Source organism: Schistocerca americana, chromosome 1 (genome assembly GCF_021461395.2).
Source record: "Schistocerca americana isolate TAMUIC-IGC-003095 chromosome 1, iqSchAmer2.1, whole genome shotgun sequence".
In the NCBI taxonomy this organism is placed as follows: Eukaryota; Metazoa; Arthropoda; class Insecta; order Orthoptera; family Acrididae; genus Schistocerca; species Schistocerca americana.
In genome coordinates this window covers 954870007-954894619 of record NC_060119.1, presented here as the reverse complement: position 1 = coordinate 954894619, position 24613 = coordinate 954870007, and the positions used below count along the sequence as shown (strand labels likewise).

Sequence of the window (24613 nt, the reverse complement as noted above, 5' to 3'; positions counted from 1 at the left end):
ATGCCTCTTTCCCACTACCTTCTCCATGCACCCATCCCTACCCCCTCCCCACCTCCATCAGCTTAGGCAAATGCCTACCACAATCGAGTATCAATAATTAGTCTTCCTGTGGCCACGACAATGTGCATTTGAGTGTCGGTGTAGTGGTGTGTGAATGTGTGTACTTCTGCTAGAAAAAGACTAGTGCTTGGAACTAGTATGATAGGTGTTTTCTGTTGTGTTCTGTGCTCTGCCCATCAGTCCGCTATGTAGGTGGTTACGTTTCCCTTACTTTACATATATTATGAAACTGTTGTTGAATGTTTAGTAAAACAATTGTCAGACAGAAAAAAATAAACAAAAGTGGTGTCCCTAAAGTTAGTATATTGGGTCTCATTCTGTTCTTAATGTGTATCAGTGACTTTACAGAGAGTACAAGAAAGGGAGAAAAATGTTCTCTTTGCTGAAGACAGCAATATCATAACCACTGATAAAATGCCAGAAATCCTATTAAAGAAAGTAAGTGAAATCCTCCAGGATGTTTGTGATTAGAGAGTATGTAATAAATTAACATTGAACATAAAGAAAATGGACATACATAATCATGGGACAAGAGCCAGTTTGGACTTTAATTTACCAGGGAAAAGCAAACAGAAAATTCAAAACAATTTTTTCTATCAGAGAGAAAAACTGTATAATAGATTTCCCATAGAGATGACAAAGTTTACTAAAATACATCTGTTTAAACAGGTGGCTGAAACTTTCTTTATAAATAATGCCTAATACACAGTTGAAAATCAGTTAGAGGACACAGAGCAGTTTTTAATAGTGGAAGGGGAGAACTGCAACACCCTGGCACATCACGATCGCCATGTAGTGCTTTTACAAGAAAACCAAGTGCCAACATCTGTAGTGCATGACCGTAATTTCTTCTCCCTCTCTGAAGCTCATCATCTTATAATCATGGGGAGCTAACTAATTTTTTCAGGCAGATTGAGTGGAGGGCGTGAACACGTGTATGGGGCATAATTACAAATAGGCTGGGTGTCAGCTTTCCTTACAGCCTGGAGGGAGTGCAAGAGGTGTAGCAGCATGTGTATGGCCCAGAAGTCATTATTAGGTGACCTTTGTGTGTACAGTAATGCAGTGCAAAATTATGTTTTACAATGTCAATTATCTAGTGCAGGGAGTGTTTAAATCAAAGAATATTGTACAATAGGGACCAGCCAAATGAGGCATTGCAGTTGTTAAGATACTGCCTCATATTTGGGAGTATGGCGTTTACTCTGTCCAGCCATCCTGATTTAGGTTTTCCTAAATCATTTCAGGCAGATGCTGTTATAGTTCGTTCAGCAAGCCGTGGCTGACTACCTGCCCTGTCCTCATAAAAATGTACTTCCGAATTCTGTCGTTATGTATATTTTGAGCTATTAATTTTCATTGTATTAACCCTTTTGATGCTGTGTGCATCTATACATGCCCTGATATGCTGTTCCCCAGGCCCTTGGGTTGTGTGTAAGCGCACCACTTCAGTGTGTTTGTCTGTATGCACCCTCTCACTGCTGCAGGTGAGTTATGTACTACATTGTGTGTGATCATTTGCACAAAAAAAACCCTCATTTTGATATTTTGAATCATTTGTAAAATGATGACCACATACTTCACAATGTGTAAGGACATGAATGGGTGATATGTGTGAGAGCATCTTTTGGATATAAAACCCAGTAACTCTAGACCAAAATAGGATATTGTTCTGCTCTGAATTTCAAATAAAATTTTGATGTCTTATCTAAATGTTATTCACTGCAGTGCTTGAGCTAAAATCAACTTTACGCATCATTTACGCGTTGTGTTTTTAACTCTGCAAAGTCTTTAAAACTTTGTGCAATGTTTACTTAATTTTATGCACCGCAGTAACTATGGTGTGTAATGAAAAGAAATTCAGTCCTTTATTGAGCAAAAATATCACACTGTAAGATGTGCAAAATAAAATTGATGACTCTCAGCACAGGCACCAGCATTTGGCAAGCAGTACAGCCATAACAAAAGATGTCTCAAAGTGGAATGCAGAGAGCACATCTGTAGCAGTGAAAAGATTAAGATGACAAATCCTATATCTTTGTTAGATGATCCTGGGATGGATAAATAAATCAACTCCATCAAATCAGATTGTTTGTTTACTGTATTTTATGAGGTAGGGATATGGGCCAGCCCAACATGTACCAAAGTGAATGTGGAAAACCATCTAAACCCCACAGTCAGGCTGACCATTGCACCAAACCAATGCACGATCCAATCCCATTCTGGCTCTCCTTCCTCTCCCAAAAGCCAGTGCACTGCATGTTATGCCATATAAGCAGATGTTTCTCCAACATATCATTGTTTCTCCAACATATCATGTGCTCTTGCAATCCCCCTGGCCTAAACCTCTGCTAATATGTTCCCACTGCCTCACCTTACCTCTTTCAGATTGTTTGTTTACTGTATTTTATGAGGTAGGGAACCTCCCACAGAAGAACCCCAAAAGTGCCCCACTTGTGACAGGATACTTTCCGGGACTGGATCAGACTCTGAATGTGGCTCTCCAGCAGGGATACGACTTCCTCAAATCCTGCCCTGAAATGAGATCCATCCTTCATGAAATCCTCCTCACTCGACCAAGAGTGTCTTTCCGCCGTCCACCTAACATTCGTAACCTCTTAGTTCATCCCTATGAAATCCCCAAACCACCTTCCCTACCCTCTGGCTCCTACCCTTGTAACCGCCCCCGGTGTAAAACCTGTCCCATGCGCCCTCCCACCACCACCTACTCCAGTCCTGTAACCCGGAAGGTGTACAGGATCAAAGGCAGAGCCACGTGTGAAAGCACCCACGTGATTTACCAACTGACCTGCCTACACTGTGAAGCTTTCTATGTGGGAATGACCAGCAATAAACTGTCCATTCGCATGAATGGACACAGGCAGACAGTGTTTGTTGGTAATGAGGATCACCCTGTGGCTAAACATGCCTTGGTGCACGGCCAGCACATCTTGGCACAGTGTTACACCATTCGGGTTATCTGGATACTTCCCACTAACACCAACCTGTCAGAACTCCAGAGATGGGAACTTCCCCTTCATTATATCCTCTCTTCTCGTTATCCGCCAGGCCGCAATCTCCGCTAATTTCAATTTGCCGCCGCTCATACCTCACCTGTCTTTCAACAACATCTTTGCCTCTGTACTTCCGCCTCGACTGACATCTCTGCCCAAACTCTTTGCCTTTACAAATGTCTGCTTGTTTCTGTGTATGTGCGGATGGATATGTGTGTGTGTGTGTGTGCGCAAGTGTATACCTGTCCTTTTTTCCCCCTAAGGTAAGTCTTTCCACTCCCGGGATTGGAATGACTCCTTACCCTCTCCCTTAAAACCCACATCCTTTCGTCTTTCCCCCTCCTTCCCTCTTTCCTGATGAAGCAACCGTTGGTTGCGAAAGCTTGAATTTTGTGTGTATGTTTGTGTGTGTATCGACCTGCCAGCACTCTCGTTTGGCAAGTCACATCATCTTTGTTCTTAGATATATTTTTCCCACGTGGAATGTTTCCCTCTATTATATTCATATAAGCAGGAGTTGATAATAATTACCAGTAATAAATAAAATTCAAATTATTGTATTAACATCCTGGTCAGGTTAACACATTTAATTTATTTGGAATGTTCATTTCAGCATGCTCCCTGCTGTAGAGCAAAAGATTGACAATGTAGTTGTGATGTATGATGTGACTGATGGTACAGTTATATATGCATCGAAGTTTGAAAATTTAGAAGAAACTGGGAAGTCAGTGATTGAAAAAGTTTGAAGTGTAATTAAAGCTGGCTGATGCCCATCTACATCTACATTTATACTCCGCAAGCCACCCAACGGTGTGTGGCGGAGGGCACTTTACATGCCACTGTCATTACCACCCTTTCCTGTTCCAGTCGCGTATGCTTCGCGGGAAGAACAACTGTCTGAAAGCCTCCGTGCGCGCTCTAATCTCCCTGATTTTATATTCGTGATCTCCTCAGGAGGTATAAGTAGGGAGAAGCAATATATTCGATACCTCATCCAGAAACGCACCCTCTCGAAACCTGGCGAGCAAGCTACACCGCGATGCAGAGCGCCTCTCTTGCAGAGTCTGCCACTTGAGTTTGTTAAACATCTCCGTAACGCTATCACGGTTACCAAATAACCCTATGACGAAACGCGCCGCTCTTCTTTGGATCTTCTCTATCTCCTCCGTCAACCCGATCTGGTACGGATCCCACACTGATTAGCAATACTCAAGTATAGGTCGAACGAGTGTTTTGTAAGCCACCTCCTTTGCTGACGGACTACATTTTCTAAGGACTCTCCCAATGAATCTCAACCTGGCACCCGCCTTACCAACAATTAATTTTATATGATCATTCCACTTCAAATCGTTCCGCACGCATACTCCCAGATATTTTACAGAAGTAACTGCTGCCAGTGTTTGTTCCACTATCATGTAATCATACAATAAAGGATCCTTCTTTCTATGTATTCGCAATACATTACATTTGTCTATGTTAAGGGTCAGTTGCCACTCCCTGCACCAAGTGCCTATCCGCTGCAGATCTTCCTGCATTTCGCTACAATTTTCTAATGCTGCAACTTCTCTGTATACTACAGCATCATCCGCGAAAAGCCGCATGGGACTTCCGACACTATCTACTAGGTCCTATATATATATATTTTTTTTTTTTGTGAAAAGCAATGGTCCCATAACACTCCCCTGTGGCACGCCAGAGGTTACTTTAGCGTCTGTAGACGTCTCTCCATTGATAACAACATGCTGTGTTCTGTTTGCTAAAAACTCTTCAATCCAGCCTCACAGCTGGTCTAATATTCCGTAGGCTCTTACTTTGTTTATCAGGCGACAGTGCGGAACTGTATCGAACGCCTTCCGGAAGTCAAGAAAAATAGCATCTACCTGGGAGCCTGTATCTAATATTTTCTGGGTCTCATGAACAAATAAAGCGAGTTGGGTCTCATACGATCGCTGTTTCCGGAATCCATGTTGATTCCTACATAGTAGATTCTGGGTTTCCAAAAACGACATGATACTCGAGCAAAAAACATGTTCTAAAATTCTACAACAGACCGACGTCAGAGATATAGGTCTATAGTTTTGCGCATCTGCTCGACGACCCTTCTTGAAGACTGTGGCTACCTGTGCTCTTTTCCAATCATTTGGAACCTTCCGTTCCTCTAGAGACTTGCGGTACACGGCTGTTAGGAGGGGGGCAAGTTCTTTCGCGTACTCTGTGTAGAATCGAATTGGTATCCCGTCAGGTCCTGTGGACTTTCCTCTGTTGAGTGATTCCAGTTGCTTTTCTATTCCTTGGACACTTATTTCGATGTCAGGCATTTTTTCGTTTGTGCGAGGATTTAGAGAAGGAACTGCAGTGCGGTCTTCCTCTGTGAAACAGCTTTGGAGAAAGGTGTTTAGTATTTCAGCTTTACGCGTGTCATCCTCTGTTTCAATGCCATCATCATCCCGGAGTGTCTGGATATGCTGTTTCGAGCCACTTACTGATTTAACGTAAGACCAGAACTTCCTAGGATTTTCTGTCAAGTCGGTACATAGAATTTTACTTTCGAATTCACTGAACGCCTCACGCATAGCCCTCCTTACGTTAACTTTGACATCGTTTAGCTTCTGTTTGTCTGAGAGGTTTTGGCTGCGTTTAAACTTATAGAGTGAAGCTCTCTTTGCTTTCGCAGTAGTTTCCTAACTTTGTTGTTGTACCACGGTGGGTTTTTCCCGTCCCTCACAGTTTTACTCGGCATATATGTGGCAAAATGTTTAACTGTTTTCAAATACTTTGGAAATATTGTGAGTTGTGTGATTAATACTACTAACTGTGTTGACAATACTATCCCCAATAGTGTATACTTCATCAATAGTTTCCCAAGGAAAGTAGCAATAATATCTGCTCTGGTCCTATGCTGCACTTCAGATGCTGCTCCCCAGTAGCTGACTGTGGATGGTGCACAGAAAGGTCTTTTAGATTAGATGACTCTCCATCCAGTCCAGATACCTATAGCTGTAGTGTAGAGGACCCAAAAGTGCCCGTATAAGATCGAAAGAAATGCCCCGTATGGGCAAGAGTACTAAAATCCTAGTGTTAAAGCGCCAAGGCATTTGCAGCATAGTCCATAATTTGAAGTGCTCCTAAGATAGTTGAAATCCGAAATTGACAGCAGTGAGATATTTGGGGAAAATTTAAGGTTAGATCAGAAAGATAGGCTAATGGTAAATGGAGATGGTTTATTAGTTACAGTAGACAAGCAACTCAAGCCCACCGAGATAGATTTTTAAGTTGTGTGTGAGATTGTCATGTTGTGTGTGGGTTTAAACTTGTAGTTGGAATTTGCTTACCAGCAGACTCACTTTAGGTGTAACCAAAAACTATTGAGAAAACCTAATTTCACTAGTATGTAAATTGCCCAGTTGTACTGTGGTAACTTGAGGAAACTTTAATCATCCAAACATCAATTGGAAAAATTACAGTTTTTAAAGAGGTGGGCGTGACAAGGCGTACTGTGAAAAATTATTGAACACATTCTCTGATAATTACCTAGAACAGATTGTTCGTAAGTCAATGTACGATGGAAATATATTGGTTCAGGTAGCAACAAATAGACCTGACCCCTTTGGGAATGTCCCCATAGAAACTGGTATCAGTGATTTTAACACAGTTGTAACAACAATGATTACCAAAGTACAAACAAGAAGAAAGGTTTGTGTTATCAGGAAACTAGATAAGGAGGCAGTAATGTTGCCTTTCAATAAAGAACTTAAAAATTTAACTTGGGAGAGGAGCATGTGGACGAATGGTGGCCCATGTTCAAAAGAATAGTTGACCTTGCTCTTAATAGATATATGTACCTGGTAGAACAGCTCATAATGTGAGGGACTGTCCAAGGGATACAGTCACTGGAGAGAGAGAGAGAGAGAGAGAGAGAGAGAGAGAGAGAGAGAGAGCAGAGACTACTCCATAATAGGTGTAAATGAAGCATAGGATAGGGGGGTGGTGAATGAAACATTTGGCTGTCAAGAGAGCAATGTGTTGAAGTCTTCAGTGATTATCACAGCAGAATATTATTAAGGATCTCTCACAAAACCTGAATAAATTCGTAAATACGTAAAGGTTGTTAATGGTACCACCAAGTTAGTGTCCAGACATTCTTGGAACAGATAGGGACAGAACTTTGAAGGTTGCAAAGCAAAAGCAGAAATGCCGTGCTTTGTTTTCAAGTGTTTCTTTACAAATGAAAATCAAGGGATATTGTAGCAGTTGAGTTCTAGAATGACCGCAAAGATGAGAGGTATAGGTATTAGTGTTGTAGGTGCTGAGAAGCAGTTCAAATTGCTGAAATCAATCAAATCTCCAGTGTGCATGGAATACCTGCCAGATTCTGTCCCAAATTGACAGAGTTAGCCCCTCTTATACCTAGAATTTGTCATAGAGCCTTACCAAAAACCATGCTCAGTAGTTGGAAGAAGCACAGGTGACATCTGCCTAAAGGGTAGCAGGTCCACAAATTTGCCATCCAGTATCATTAACAACCATTTGTTGTAGAAGATAGATTTTCTGAACTCAAAACACAACAACAAACAGAATGACCATCTCCATACCAACCAGTGTGGATTCTGAAAAAAATTGATTATGTGAAACCCATTTCACATTTCTTTTCCCTCACGGCATTCTGAATGTAATGTAACAAGGCAGTCAGATAGATGTAATACTTTTCGATTTCCAAAAAGCATTTGACTCGGTACTAATTTGCACTTATAATCATAAGTATGATTGAATTGGATATCAAGCATAATTTGTGACTGGGCTGAGGAGTTTTTGGTATGGAGGATGCAACAAGTTATCTTCGATGTAGAGTCATCGACAAATGTAGAAGTAATTTCAGGTGTGCCCAGGGGAAGAATGTCGGAATTCTTGCTGTTTATGTTGTATTAATGAACTTGCTGACAATATTAATAGTAAGCTCAAACACTTCACAGATAATGCAGTTGTCTATAATGTACTGTTGAAAAAAGCTGAATGGAGTACTGTATGGGGAAAAAAAAAAACCTGTATAAATATTTAATCAGACCTAGGAAGCCTACTTACAAAGCTTAAAGAACCAACTTTAAATGATGACTCTGGGAATACACTACAAACCCCTATGTGTCACTACAGTAAGGATAGTTAGGACAAAATTAGTTTAATTATAGTGCACACAGAAATGTATAAACAGGCATTTCTCCCACACTTTCTGCGTGAATGGAACTGGAAGCATCCCTAAATGGGAAGTACCCTCTGCCACGCACTTCACAGTGGTTTTCAGGTTATGAATGTAGGAGAATAGGTCAGCTCTTTTGCTCAGTTAATAACTCACAAGAATGCAAACGGACAATAGAAGTGATATTATTATTATTATTATTATTTTAGGATGGTGACTGTGTTCTTCTAAGGCACTATGCCTAATCTGATAAGACTTTTCCGTACACACAGGATCAAACTTCAAATTTATTGTCAACAATGATACATCAGTAACCCCATTGAAGTAGACTTGTTTTTTTAATTTTATGTTGTAGAAGATAGATAGATTTTCTGAACTCAAAACACAACAAACAGAATGACCATCTTCATACCAACCAGTGTGGATTCTGAAAAAAATTGATTATGTGAAACCCATTTCACACTTCTTTTCCCTCACAGCGTACCGAACGTAATGTAACAAGGCAGTCAGATAGATGTAATACTTTTGCACCTTAAGAATTGAAAAATGTAACAAACAACAATCATCACATAGATATTAATAATATTATACCTTCTGTGAACTAACAGTGTAGCTGTTCAATGAAATCTTTCTATTTATGTATGTGCAGCAAGCTTCCCATCTTCTGGGCTAATGTGGACTTGAGACTGAGAAACATGAGTGATCCAAAATGCAATTGTTTTTACCAGAAACTAGTATTTTCCGTATTTACGAAACATGCCACATTCAAGTCTCATTGCGTTAGTTGCACATTATTCGCTAGAAACTGGCGATTGATTTAGAAATTTAATCCTAAAACTTGCTTTTTTTTTCATTTCAGTTGCTTTCGGTTCCCCTTCAAGAAATAGTCCTCCAAGTTTACGTTTTCTTTCCATTCAAGTTTTTCCTGAGGATGGTGCTCATTTTCTAGTGTGTCAGAAAATATGTATAATTTCACAAAATTCATCTTGCATACTCTGATAATAGATCAAATTATTTCCATGCCAAGGTGTGCATATAATGGGTTCATCGACCACCTTGTCTTCACTCTTGCTCTACTGAAAACATTTCATGCACTATACCTGTGTCACTTAGCTGCTCAAATACTGATTTACAGGTGTTGCTACGTGACCACTCATGCAAATTTTTATACTCTGTGTCTTCACCGCCAGAAATTTGTATTCTAAATGAAAATATTTGTTCTAATTGTAACAAATACTTAGTTTTTCATTTGTATGTTTTCAAAAATAACCAAACATGTATGGATAATCCACAAGCACAATAGTCCACACCCGGATAATTGAAGAAAGTTTTATCAAAGCTCAGTTTACTCAAAAAAGCAAATTTTTGAAGAAACAAATTTTTTAACTGTCATACCAAACTATCAATTGCGTATGTGAGATAACTTAACATTTACACAGATTCTGTTGGAACAATTCTGATTGTGTGTATGACATTTTGAAAATTTTCATTGCTTATTTCAGAGTAGACGGACAGACTTTGCAAATTTTTTTAAAAGATGAAAGTCTAAAGCTCTGTTAGTATACATTGATTTTTTTCTGTTTCTTTATCTTCAGCATTAATTGCCAAGGAAGCTACTTTACTGTTCATTTTGCGTAGAAATACAGTAATGTACTACAATATAACACTTCAGTATCATACTCTCCCATAAATGTTTGATAAGCAAAAGTGTGAAACAGCAACAAGCATTACTGAAATACAACACAAAATGCTGGATACAACAATACTAAATTGGAAATCTATTGATCACCTTCAACAATGTCCTTATAAAACTCTTCTGCTCTTTCTGGCATGTTAAAATGCCTTGTAAGTTTTAAGACATACTTTTCCTTTTCCTTGCTGACAACGTTGTTCTTTTCCAAGGTGGCTGCTTTCTTCACTTCCTGGCTGCAGTTCATCGTCTACAGGACTTCCATTAAAAGTGTCAGATAGCAATGACAGTACCTTCTTCTTAGACTTTTCACAAGCCATCGCTCATATAGGCAGTTACTTTGAAAGCCATCGTAGATTGTAGGACTTCTAGTCCACTGGACTTCAGATCCTTTGCTTCTTAATCTTTATTTTTATATCTTTGTGATGCCATGTTCCAGCACTTTATAGTATTCATTTGGTTATGCAGTATTTTAACTTTTTCATAGTATTTATCCAGTCTACCAAACACTTTGTCAAGATTATATGTGAGACCACAAATAGGGAACTATGTACTAGCTTATTCAGTTACCTGCTTACTCCCATGAAGACCATTAGCATGCACATCAGTACTGTGTCTTTATTTTAGACAGGTACAGTAGGCAGAAAATAAATGAATTTTATTCGGACCATTTTTCTGGCTGGGACACCTGAAGGTTTCTGAGAAAATCTGATAAGAGCTGAGGCTACTTCATTGCATCCTTTTGGTGCTTCTGTTTGGAGCCAAGTATAAAGCTCTCCTTTCCTTTGTCTGCTGTCAGGAATTAATCATAATGCAAAAGTTGTACAACCAAACCTATCTTGAAGAATACTTCACCTACAGAGAGCATTGGTATTTGCTGATTTTATAGTACTGTATACCAAAACATACTTTAACCACATTTGGATTTTCTTCTTTTATTGTTGCATAGAACTTTTTTGCATAAATTTTGTGCAACCTGTGGTGTTTTATTAATTGATTTTTTCTTCCAGATATTGATTTGAGAGTCTGTCTTTGGCCATCTCTGATGTTGCCTGAAATGTGGTACAAAGAGGTACTGTCCAGCCATCTTTTTCCTTTATGCTGTACTTTATTAGAACAGTATTATTCCTTTTTGGTTCTTTCGTGATGTTCCTTCTCCTTGACAAAGATGGCTTGAACTGAGCAATAATCAGGAATTAATGTTGTTGCATAAATCAATAATTTATTTCTATTGTTGGTTCTGGTGACAAGTGCTTTCCTACAGTTTATTTTGTTCTTTTCTGTTGAAACATTGTTGATATCCCTTTACGTGTTTCAGAAGAAAAGCACAGTTTGCATGTATTGACTTTTGCTTTAACTAGTGAGAGCAAATACTGAGTTTTGAAAAAACTCATAGTTTTCAATGCCCTATAACAACAGCAAATATCAGTTTTTGACAAATCCATTTCAACAGGTCATGTATGGCAACAAGCTTGATCTGTAACAACAAAAATCTAAGTTTTGAACCATTGAGCACTTACTGACTTTTGAAGAAATGCTCCCCATTTGGTAGCTTGTTTTATTCTTAATAAACTGAGAGCATTTTTGTTTAGAATAAGCTGTTTGTAACTGTGAAGTAGTGAATTTTTGTCCTGGAGGCTATTTTGGAAAAATAATACAGTTCCTCATTTACAGCACATTGTGTTCATATAGGAAAAGAATAAACAGCAACAGTTAAGCAAATCTTCAGTGTATTCACTTTCTCATTTGGTATTTGGATAGGAGGTTTTGTATCACTCTCATGACTGCATCATTTGTTCTTACTGAACTAATTTTCTTCTGTACCCCATGTTTTCATAGGGTAGTCATGTTAATTTTTGTATTTGGTGATGTTAGTGATAGAGGGTGGCTGGATACCCTCCCTGTTGCCACCAATTCCCCCACCCCCTCAAGGACAGAGTGTGTGTATACCCCCTTCTGCTTGTGTGTAGTGTTGCGTTGTGAAAGTGTTTGTACATTTTCTAAATGTTTGCATATCATGTAACTGAGATGGGAGATGGGTACCAGCCTGGTGTTTACATAGATGGTTGTGAAAAACTGCCTAAAAACGACATCCAGGCTGGCTTATACACCAGACATAGTTCATCTGCTGAGCAGATTTGGTCAGGGTGTGCCCCTCCCCCCCCAAATCCTGGAAGCAGTGTGCTAATGCACGTGTTTCTCTTATCAAGCTCATCCTTTTTCGATTTCAAATTATTGCTGTATAATAAAACATCTGGATGAGGTGTGGGAAAAATGATAGTAACTGGACAATATTAAAAATTTATCATTGTGCAATTTTTTAAAAATATTTTTAATATAAGTATAATTAAATGTTTTCTGCACCCAGGCTTGGCAAAGTGTAAAACCAAGACGATGGAAAGCTGGAGGTACTGAGTTTACGAACCCAGTTGTTATGTCAGAATCGGAAGTAGTGATACATAATGGTGAACTGCTGTCTGGAGTGCTTGACAAAACACATTATGGTGCATCAAGATATGGCCTTGTCCATTGTGTTTATGAGGTAAGAAGCATTCAGAATTTGGGATTCTAATGCCATTCCATCAGTTATGTTTTCAAACATGGGTTGATTCAGCCTAGTTTATTGGATAGTGTATGATGAAGTCCAGTAGCTCTTATAATTACCTTACATATTATAGTAATGGGGAAAAAAATGTTATTGACAGTTTAAGAGATAGATTCCATAAATAGTTTTCATTAAACATTGGCCAAAGTGACTGTGGCATAAATCTGATGTTGAATATGGTTTGAAATGGCTTGGAGTACAACCTGTCAGTGTTACTACAGGAAGACGAAAACATCTACCGGCTTACACATACTCTGGGCACCTGTCTGACAGACTGTGCATCACATAAATACTGAATCCCCATGATTTCTCAATATTCACATAGCTCTGACTGCTATGAATAATGGAAAGTACAGGTCGGAATAGCAACAATATTATGAAAAGGGTAGATTGCTATTCACTGTAAAGATGACACATTGAGTTGCAGAGAGGCACAATGAAAAGACTGTTACACATTGAGCTTTCGGTCAAAGCCTTCCTCAGAAAAGAAAGGAAAAAAGCGCACACACACACACACACACACACTCACACACACACACACGCACACACACGTGACTGTGATCTCTGGCCAGAATGCAGCTGTGTTAAATGGCAGTAGCAACCTGGAGTGGTGCCTGAAAGGGGGAGGGTTAGCAAGGTAGAGGTGCAGAAAGAGAAGTGAGCACTGTCTGGTGGAGCATACAGGGACTACGTAGACAGTGGCAAGACAAGGCTGCAAGGTGCAGTGGCAGGAGGCTGTTGGGACGAAAGGGGGGAGGGGGCTGAAGGAAGAAGAAAGCAGCAAAGAAGGGGTAAAAACCAGTGGGTGCCTTTGCAGAGAGTGTCGCACAGTGAGAGTGAGGGTATATGAATTGGGATGAGGTGACATTTGGGGGGGGGGGGGGGGCAGAAAATGGTGGGTGGAGGGTGTGACTACAGTAACTTATTATAAATTGAGGCAGGGATGATTTCTATAACAGAGAATGTGTTGCAAGAATAACTCCCTCTTATGTAGTTAAGAAGAGCTGGTGGTGGAGAAAAAGATCAAGATGGTTCGGGTTGTGAAGCAGCCATTGAAATCAAGTATGTTATGTTCAGCTGCATATTGCATCACAGGCTGGTCCAATTTGTTCTGGACCACAGTTTGGCAGTGGCCATTCACCGTGGTGGACAGCTGGTTGTTGTCATACCAATATGAAATATAATAAACTTTATGTAACCAAGGTCCCACAAATATATACTTTTGACATTGTCAGCGGGGGGAGGGGATCTATAGTATTATAAACACTGAATAAATTTTCAACTGCAAAGATCGCTAAAACATTCATTCATATACATGATCGGATTTGACAATTCTCTGTTGTCATATTCAGATCTATGTTTACATCATCACACAATCTTCTCCTGCAGTCCAGTAAGTGGTGCTATGTATTATATGAAAAGCTATTTGTCCACGAGACTCAGAGGGCCATAGACACGGGTTCTCAGGTAGATGCCGGGTTTCTTGACTTCCGCAAGGCATTTGATACAGTTCCCCACAGTCGTTTAATGAACAAAGTAATAGCATATGGACTATCAGGCCAATTGTGTGATTGGATTGAAGAGTTCCTAGATAACAGAATGCAGCATGTCATTCTCAATGGAGAGAAGTCTTCTGAAGTAAGAGTGATTTCAGGTGTGCCGCAGTGGAGTGTCATAGGACCATTGCTATTTACAGTATATGTAAATGACCTTGTGGATAACATTGGAAGTTCACTGAGGCTTTTTGTGGATGATGCTGTAGTATATTGAGAGGTTGTAACAATGGAAAATTGTACTAAAATGCAGGAGGATCTGCAATGAATTGACGCATGGTGTAGGGAATGGAAATTGAATCTCAATGTAGACAAGTGTAATGTGCTGCGAATACACAGAAAGAAATATCTTCGATCATTTGGCTACAATATAGCAGGTCAGCAACTGGAAGCAGTTAACTTCATAAATTATCTAGGAGTAGGCATTAGGAGTGATTCAAAATAGAATGACAATATAAAATTAATCGTCGGTGTAGCAGATGCCAGACTCAGATTCATTCAAAGAATCCTAAGGAAATGCAGTCCGAAAACAAAAGAAGTAGATTACACTACACTTGTTCACCCACTGCTTGAATACTGCTCAGCAGTGTGTGACTCGTACCAGATAGGGTTGATAGAAGAGAGAGAGAAGATCCAATGGAGAGCAGCGCACTTCATTACAGGATCATTTAGTAATTGTGAAAGCGTTACGGAGATGATAGATAAACTCCAGTGGAAGACTCTGCAAGAGAGACACTCAGTAGCTTGGTATGGGCTATTGTTGTAGCTTCGAGAACATATTTTCACCGAGGAGTCAAGCAGTATATTGCTCCCTCCTATGTATATCTCGCGAAGAGATCATGAGGATAAAATCAGAGAGATTAGAGCCCACATAGAGGCATACTGACAATCTTTCTTTCCATGAACAATACGAGACTGGAATAGAAGGGAGAACTAATAGAGGTACTCAGGGTACCCTCCGCCATACACCGTCAGGTGGCTTGTGGAGTATCGGTGTAGATGTAGATGTTGGTATTGTGAGCTATACTAGAAGTTGGCATATCAGTTTTAAAATAACAACTATGTACACACATCTTATTGCACTGATTAAAAGTGCATTTCGGCAACTGGTTTTGACAGGCTTTGCTGTGATGTTCTGGTCTTCAAAAATCGTTATAAAAATGTTCATTGCGAATTGGAACCTCATACCAAGTTGCCATATTAGTGGATAAAATGTAGCACATTATGCAAAGGTTTGTCAGAAATAAAAATTTTTTTAGTCAGAAAGCACCATGTGCACATGGCTATGTCCACATATGTAGCACTAGCAGATGATTGATAAGTCTAAAAAACACAATATATGCAGTAAAATGTACAATAGCACATCTTTTTACATTAGCTTGACATGTTCCATTCATGGGAATGGAACATGTCAAGCTAATGTAATTAGAAGTGCTGTTATTCAATTTACTGTATATTGTGTTTTTTTAGTCGTAACGATCATCTGTGAGTTGTGAGTGCTAAATACACAGTTGCTTTATGATTGTACACATTTTATTTCTGACAAACTTTTGCATAATGTGTTACATTTTATCCATTAATATGACAACTTGACGTAAGGCTCCAAGTTGCGATGAACACATTTTGTAACATTAATTTTTGAAGAGTGGAAGATGACAGCAAAACCTGTTGAAACTGGTTGTTGAAAATAAATAAGTGTTTATGTGATCATGGCTATAAAAAGTTCTCCAGTGGATGGAGCAAAGCTGGTACATGCCATGGCTGCTTTCACAGATGTGTGGCTTCTGGTGGGACAGGGTAAGCTTGTGCCAGGACTGGAACAGGAAGTGCTGGATAAATGGATTGGGGATATTATGCCTGTGGCAAGGGATCGGGATTGAAAGGGGCACAGTGTAGACTAGGGTACTGTGGAGATTGGGTGTGCAATGGACCACCCACTTTAGGAGGGTGGGAAGGAACTTGGGTAGGATGTTCCTCGTTTAAGGGCATGATGGTCAATGCCATTATGAAGGATATAGTTCAGTTGTTCCAGTCTGGAGTGGTACTGGCTGACAAAGGGGGGCCACTCCTTTCTAGCTGATTCTTGGGGGCAGTTGGAGGATTTTGGGTGTCTAGGGATATGCCATGGGAGATCTGTTTGTGGTTTAGGTCCGGGTATAGTGTCTGTCTATGAACGTCTTTGTGAGACCGTCAACATAATGGTTAAGAGAGCTCTTGTTACAGCAGGTATGCAATCCCTCAGTGACCAGGCTGTATGAAAAGGATTTTGTGATGTGGGTGGGATGGCAGTCTGCAAAATGCAGATACTGATATTAGCTGGTGGGCTTAAAGTGGAGACACCCACCTCTGCCTTCATTTGCCCATTTCCTACATTATTTCCCATTTCCCCAATGCCATCCCTGCCACAATGGTCTCTGCACTATCTTTTGTGCAGCACTTCAGAAAAGTATCCCTTTCACTGGCTAGAACTCGGTCCCTCATCTTGTTCATGGAATCCCCCCCCCCCCTTCCCCAAGCAATATGTTGTAGCATAACTATAAAAATTTCTTTGTCTGGATACTACCCCTCCTTTCACAATGACCTTCACCTCTTCAGGTCCACCCATCTCTGTTCCTTATAAACCTAGTGCTACAAAAATCCATCTCTGTGGCACAAGCTTCCCAAAACTGCCTCTGCCCCTTCCACAAGATTCTGGTACTGTGCAATCCCTCATACGTACATAACATCTGTGAAATTGAATCCCTTGCCTCGTCAACCACTCACAACAACCAGACCCTTCCTAGTTAACCTTTCCAACTTGTCACATCCCTCAAAATTCCCTATCAAGATTTCAATAAGTTCAGAGCTGAAACAATCCCAGATCACTATTGTTAACCTTTCCACCAAAATCCTCAGCCCCACAGAAGTTTCAGTTTTATCCAAAGGTGTCACCATCAGCCCTGCACCCAAATTTAACCATATTGGACTTGTTAAACACCTACTTTCCCTCTTTTGATCCCTGTAATACAAACACTTTTTTTGTCATCAGACTTACCAACCAAAGCCAACCTAACCCCAACACTGAACCCTGCCTGTACCAATTGATATTACTATCCAACAATGATCCCCCCCCCCCCCCCCCCTGTCCTACCTGATCTATAATTGCATACCAGGTGTTCTTTACGTTCAATTTAGCTTCACCATCATTCTCCAGCTATGTACCAACCAATTGTCTGAAATCTAGCCTTTCATGTCAAAGATACCAACCACTTTATTCACTGGCTGTCCACCATTCCCACCTCCCTATAACTCCTAGTTCCCTGCTAGTCACTGTTGACACCACTTACCTAGACACCAACTTCCCTTATACCCATAGTCTTGCTGCAATTGAAAACTTCGTTTTCCAATGTCCTTTGGACTCCAAACCCACTACCTAATTCCTTGTACTACTAAATAACATATCCTAACACACAACTATTTCACTTTTGACGGAAAAGTACTCAAATAAATCCACACCACAGCCATGGACACCCGCATGGCACACTCCTATGCCAATCTATTTATGGCTTATCTAGAGAAGACCTTCTTTGCCTCCCAAAACTCCAAATTCTTGTCTAGTTCAGATTTATTGATGATATCTTCATGATACGAACTCAGGACCAAGACACCCTACCATCATTCCTTTACAACCTCAGCACTTTCTCTCCCTTCTGCTTCCTCAACCCAGCCACCTTTCTAGGTGTTGACCTCCTCTTCTCTTGAAAGCTCCATCTACATGTTCATCCACATTAAACCTACCATCTCTACCTCAACGTGGCTCGTGCACCAGAGTGGGTGCATAACCAAATACTTCAACACTTACTGGTGGATAACCAACGTCATATGCTTGCTCCTTTATAACCGTCCCCATCTGGATCTGTACCTTGATGGCCTCTCCCTCACTGTGGTGGACTTGCAGAATTTTTTGGTACTGGTCTTTGATCCCAGTTGACATGCCTTCCCCATATTCATCAGCTAAAGCAGACATATTGGTTGCACCTCGGTGCTCTACGATGTCTCAGCAATACGAACTGGGGAATGGGCTGCTCTATTCTTTTCTGGCTCTGCAAAGCACTGGTCCAGTCCTGTCTGGGTTGAAGAAGTCATTCAGCATTACCTTCGATGTTACGTATGATGGACCTGATACACCATTGTGGGGTACAACTGGCAACTGGTGCTTTTTGGACTAGCCACATGATTAACCTCCTTGTAGAGGCTATGTTTCCACCATTATGGGTTCTGTGCCATCAACAATTCATCACTTATGTGTTATATATCCACTGTTCCCCAAAGCACCCAAACTACTCTCCCCTCTTTTCATCTCTGGTGGTCCACTTCCCACAACGATGGCTCAGGTCTGGGGCTATGATTGTCATCCACGTCCAGTCCCATTTCTCAGAACTCCAGCTTCCCCTCTTCCACCTGTTCTCCAGGCGTGCTCTTGTACACCCTCATTGCTTATCTCCTGTCCACAGCTCTGTCCTGACCTATCACAGGCTCCAAAAGACTTGGCTCTGCCTCAAGCCCTCCGCCACCAATTCTTCTTCATTCTTGACGTGTTTCTGGATTCAAAAGCAGTCTATATTGAGGCACTATGGTTGCCAGTTGCACTGGCTTTGCTTACATTCATGTGTGATGTAATGAACGCCACTCCTCGCCAGATGGCTGCAGTGTTTCCACTGAAAAGTTGGTAGCCGTCTCTCGTGCCATTGGGCATTTCCGTTCCTGCACTGGTGAGCACTCTCTCATCTATAGTAACTCCTTGGAGAGTTCACAAGCTCTTAACCAGTGTTGCCCTCATCATCACTTGGATCTGACTACCCGGGATGTCCTTTTTGCCCTAAAATTGTGTGGCCACTTGGTAGTATTTATATGGTCCTGGGTCATGCTGGGATCTGGCCACTTGATGGCTTTTGTCTGGACCCCGGGTCACGTTGGGATTCCGGGGAATCACCTTGCTGGCTGACTCTCCACATTGGCTACTGGCAAGCCGTCTCTTGAGGTCTGGACATTTGATTGATATTATGCTGTCAAGTTCTAAGGATTTATGATACAGAATGACATACTCACTTTGACGAACAAACTGCAGGCGACAAAGTAGACCACGAATCTGTGTAGGTCCTCCATGGTGGCCTCTTGCAAGGAGCCCATCATCCTTTTTTATAACTTTGTGTAAGAGGCCACCTCTCCCTTATTGGCTCATTGAGAAGTTGTCAGGGTGCCGTGTTACCTCCTCTGCCCCAACCAGGAATGGCTGTCTGGGCTTGGGGGTCTGCCTTGCCCCACGTGATCTTTCGTTCTTCTTCCCCCTTCTTGCACATTCACATTGTGTTTTGTTGGTGTTCTTCCTGTGTTTACCTCACCCTGTCCACATTTCTAATCATTTGTGCGTGTTATTGGATGGGATGCCTCCAATAAGTGGTGGGGGCTAATTGCACTTTCTGTCTTTGAGGGCATCTAGTAGACCTTGAGGTTTTGTGCACTTGGCCCTTCTTTCAAGTGTGCTTTTGCTGACTTGCCTGTTCTAGGTAGGAGGGACTGATGAATGACCTCTTGCTTTGGTCCTGTTAATTGTTAAACCAGCAAACCAACCATTAAGCACACCAGCCGTCAACAGTACCTGCATTTCGAGAGGTACCATCCCATCCAAACCAGATATCCCTTCCATAAGTCTGGCCCCTCAGGGATGGACCATCTGCTGTTACAATAACTCCCTTGACCATTATGTGACGTTATGACAAAGGCCATCACAGACAGGCACTATCCCCAGATCTAGTCCACAAATAGATTTTCCATGCCATATCCCCATGCATCCGGCAATCCTGCCACCACCTTGAAGAACTAGCTACAAAGGAGTGCCCCCTTTGTGAGCAATACCACCCCAGACTGGAACAACTGAACCATATCCTTCACCAGGGCTTTGATCACCTATTATCATGCCCTGAAGTGAGGGACATTCTGCTCAAGAGCCATCCCACCCCTCCTAAAGTGATGTGCCATTGCCCACCTGACCTTCACAAGATCCTAGTCCATCCCTATGTCACTTTCCAACACAAACCCTTGCCACAGGTATCATATCCCTTAGGAAGACCCAGGTGCAAGACCTGCCCAATCCACCCACCCAGCACTTCCTATTCAGTCCTATCACAGGCTTATCCTAATTCATCAGAGGCCAGGTCTCCTGTGAAAGCAGCCATGTTATTACCATCTCTGCTACAATCATTGCATAGCTTTTTGTATTGTTATGACTACCATGTACCCAAGAGTAAACTGGATCATCCTACGGCACAACATACACTTGAACATAACATGCTTGATTTCAGTGGCTGCTTCACAACCCAGACTGTCGGATTTTCTCTTCCACCATCAGCTGTTCTGAGCTGTGCAAGTAGGGGATATCCTTACAACACATTCTCCACTTGCAAAACCATCCCTGCCCCAGTCTTCAGTAAGCTACTGTCCTCACAGCCTCCAACCAATAGTTTCCGCCCCCTTCTATTACCCTCATTGTGCGCCGCTTCCTGCCGACACACCTGCCAGTCTTTTTTTCTTCTCTCCTTTCCCACTCACTGTTCCTGTTCCCTCCTCCGCAGGCTCTTGAGGCTGCTCGTAGCAGTCTTGTCTTGCCACTTTCTACATAGTCCTTGTATGCTCAGCCAGGTGGTACTCACTTATCTTCCCCCACCTCTACCGTGCTATCCTTTCCCCTTCCAGCCACCACTGCAGGTTGCTGCTCCCACCTGGCACAGTTGCATTCTGGCCAGAGATAAAGGTCATGAGTGCATGAGGTGTCCTTGCTTGTGTGACTGTGTGTGTGTTTTTTTCCTTTCTTTTCTGAGGAAGGCTTTGGCTGAAAGCTCAATGTGTAACAGGCTTTTTGTTGTGACTGTTTGCAACTCCATGTGTCATCTTTACGGTGAGTAGCAATCTGTCCTTCTCATAACATTATTGTATGAATACATTTAGTCATAGGGGCCTATGTCTCATAACGAAATATGTGGGAATCTGATTAATTGTGAGCCATTACAAAATACCATCAGATCAGTTGGACATTTCAAAGTATACATTCATGTCTGTGGACTCATTTACAAAGAATGAGCGGTGTTGCAAGGATACAAGGTCATGCAGTGCATGTTTATCTGCATGGAACTACAGCAGAAAGATACGTTGTTCATAGCCTGTTGAAAATTGTGTCACAGTGAAACTCCTGCGCATTAAACCTTGCAAACAATTGGGTTAATGATGCTGAGCAGTATTGTCTGCAGTTGGTATCTCCAGAACATCTAGGCCCATGGAATATATTGCTGCAGCATTGGAGATACTGGATGAAAGAAAATCATGAATGACACATACCAAATGGAGGCATGTGTTGTTCCCCAACAGACTGTGATTTTATGTTGAGCCTCACAACCATCTGGATAGAGTTAGAGCGAGGAAAAACCCAGTGGCATAATGGTGTGCTTGGGGCTTTGCAGTGATAGAAATCTGTAGCTCTGCGTCGAATGTAACAATTATTTGATTTGTTGAAAATATAGGAAAGAAATCTTTTGGCCATTTTTCCTATCATATGGTGCTGCAATTGATGATTCTTTTGTTTTGATGTGTAAAAATACTGATCGTTCAATAGCTGTCATGATGGAGGACATGCAAGACATTATAAATAATATTTGAATGCATGTGGTAAAAGTTTCTTTCCACAGAATGTATGTAAATGTGAAAATGCAGATGCGCAGCGTGAAAAATGAGAACTAGTATTTTCAAAATAATATTTTTGTAGTTCTTGTTCCCAGGAATTTTACCAACAACTTTTTGGTCTTATATTTGATAATTGTATGTATTATTAGTAGCTGTCTTAAGTAATTATGTTACCAATAAATTACATAATGTGGGTTTGAATTTGATAAAAACTTTCTAAAGCCAAGATCTTACAGATATTTCTTTACTTACAACAACCGGTTTTGACAGACTTTGCTGTCATCTTCGGGTCTTCAAAAAATTTTGGTATAAAATGTATTCATTTTGAACTGGAACATCACACGTAGTTGTCAGGTTAGTGACTAAACTGTAGCACACTATACAAAGGTTTGTTACAAATAAAATATTTAAAATCAAAAAGCACCTTGTATATGTAGTGCTCACAGGTGATTGTTACATCATACAGATCACAGTACACAATAAAATATAAAATGCACAGTAGCACATCTGTTTACATTAGCTGGTCAGAGTACAACTGTTATAACTTATAAGCCATCTAAGGCACATGTTCATTGATTAGAACACGTCCAGCTAACATAAAGATTAGATTAGATTAGATTAATACTAGTTCCATGGATCATGAATACGATATTTCGTAATGATGTGGAACGAGTCAAATTTTCCGATACATGACATAATTAAGTTAATTTAACAACATAATTAAGTTAATATAACAACTTTTAATAATTTTTTGTTTTTTTCTTTTTTTTAATAATTTTCTGTTTGGTTTTTTCTTTTTTTTTCTTAATTTATATCTAAAAATTCCTCTATGGAGTAGAAGGAGTTGTCATTCAGAAATTCTTTTAATTCCTTCTGAAATACTTGTTGGTTATCTATCAGACTTTTGATACTATTTGGTAAGTGACCAAAGACTTTAGTGGCAGTATAATTCACCCCTTTCTGTGCCAAAGTTAGATTTAATCTTGAATAGTGAAGATCATCCTTTCTCCTAGTATTGTAGTTATGCGCACTGCTATTACTTTTGAATTGGGTTTGGTTGTAATAACAAATTTCATAAGAGAGTATATATACTGAGAAGCTACTGTAAATATCCCTAGATCCTTAAATAAATGTCTGCAGGATGATCTTGTGTAGACTCCAGCTATTATTCTGATTACATGCTTTTGTGCAGTAAATACTTTAGTCCTCAGTGGTGAATTACCCCAAAATATGATGCCATATGCAAGCAATGAGTGAAAATAGGCATAGTAAGCTAATTTACTAAGATGTTTATCACCAAAATTTGCAATGACCTTTATTGCGTAAGTAGCTGAACTCACACGTTTCAGCAGATCATCAATGTGTTTCTTCCAATTTAATCTCTCATCAATGGACACACCTAAAAATTTGGAATATTCTACCTCAGCTATATGCTTCTGATTAAGGTCTATATTTATTAATGACGTCATACCATTTACTGTACGGAACTGTATGTACTGTGTCTTATCAAAATTCAGTGAGAGTCCGTTTACAAGGAACCACTTAGTAATTTTCTGAAAGACATTATTGACAATTTCATCAGTTAGTTCTTGTTTGTCAGGTGTGATTACTATACTTGTATCATCAGCAAAGAGAACTAACTTTGCCTCTTCATGAATATAGAATGGCAAGTCATTAATATGTATTAAGAACAATAAAGGACCCAAAACCGACCCTTGTGGAACCCCATTCTTGATAGTTCCCCAGTTTCAGGAATGTGCTGATCTTTGCATATTATGAGAACTGCTTATTTCAACTTTCTGCACTCTTCCAGTTAGTTACGAATTAAACCATTTGTGTACTGTCCCACTTGAGCTTGTCTAGCAGAATTTCATGATTTACACAATTAAAAGCCCCTTGAGAGATCACAAAAAAATCCCAATGGGTGGTGTTCGTTTATTCAGATCATTCAAAATTTGATTGGTGAAAGCATATATGTCATTTTCTGTTGAAAAACCTTTCTGGAAACCAAACTAACATTTTGTTAGTACTTCATTTTTACAGATATGTGAAGCTACTCTTGAATACATTACTTTCTCAAAAATTTTGGTTAAAGCTGTTAGAAGGGAGACATCAGACCTACCCCTTTTTTATGCAAAGGTATAACAATAGCGTATTTCAGTCTATGAGGGAAAACGCTACTGTGCATTTGATTTTGTACTGTGATTTTTATGACGTAACAATCACCTGTGAGTACAACATATATGAACATGGCCACGTGCACGAGGTAAGTGTTTGATTTTAAATGTTTTGTTTATGACAGACCATTGTGTAATGTGCTACACTTTAGCAACCAACTTGACAACTTGGCGTGGGGTTCCAATTCAAAGTAAACACATTTTATAACAAAGATTTTTGATGCCCTGAAGATGACAGCAAAGCCTGTCGAAACCAGTTCCTGTAAATAAAGAAATATTAATGAGATCTGGGATGTAGAAAGTTTTTAGCTAGTTGTACAAATCATTTCTTCTGACTTCTCACCATGAGAAAATTCAAGGGCTTGAATTTCTTAAATCTTTATGTTCTTAATTGAAAATTATGCTCTTGCCTGGTCAACAGTTTTGCGACTCACTTTGTGTAATGTTTGCAGTTTGTTTAAAGTGTGATTTATATCTTTACTTTTTACTGAATATTTCCTAGATGTTTCAAAATGTATCGTATATTGAAATATCAAGGTGAAATAAAAACTTTGCTAGTTTTGTCGAGAGTCATGTCAAACTCATTGCTAAGAGTTGATCGTAGTATAAG

At 40.2% G+C, this 24613-nt stretch overlaps 1 protein-coding gene across 2 annotated transcripts in view; it reads left to right on the top strand.

Moving 5' to 3' along the window:
* Positions 1-24613, top strand: part of LOC124615730 (DNA-directed RNA polymerase I subunit RPA1) — a 306200-nt gene that overhangs the window by 134634 nt on the left and 146953 nt on the right. For both annotated transcript variants that reach the window (XM_047143804.1, XM_047143812.1), the window contains one exon: positions 12324-12497. In XM_047143804.1, the coding sequence (XP_046999760.1) occupies positions 12324-12497 (174 nt within the window). The remainder of the gene's footprint in view (positions 1-12323; positions 12498-24613) is intronic.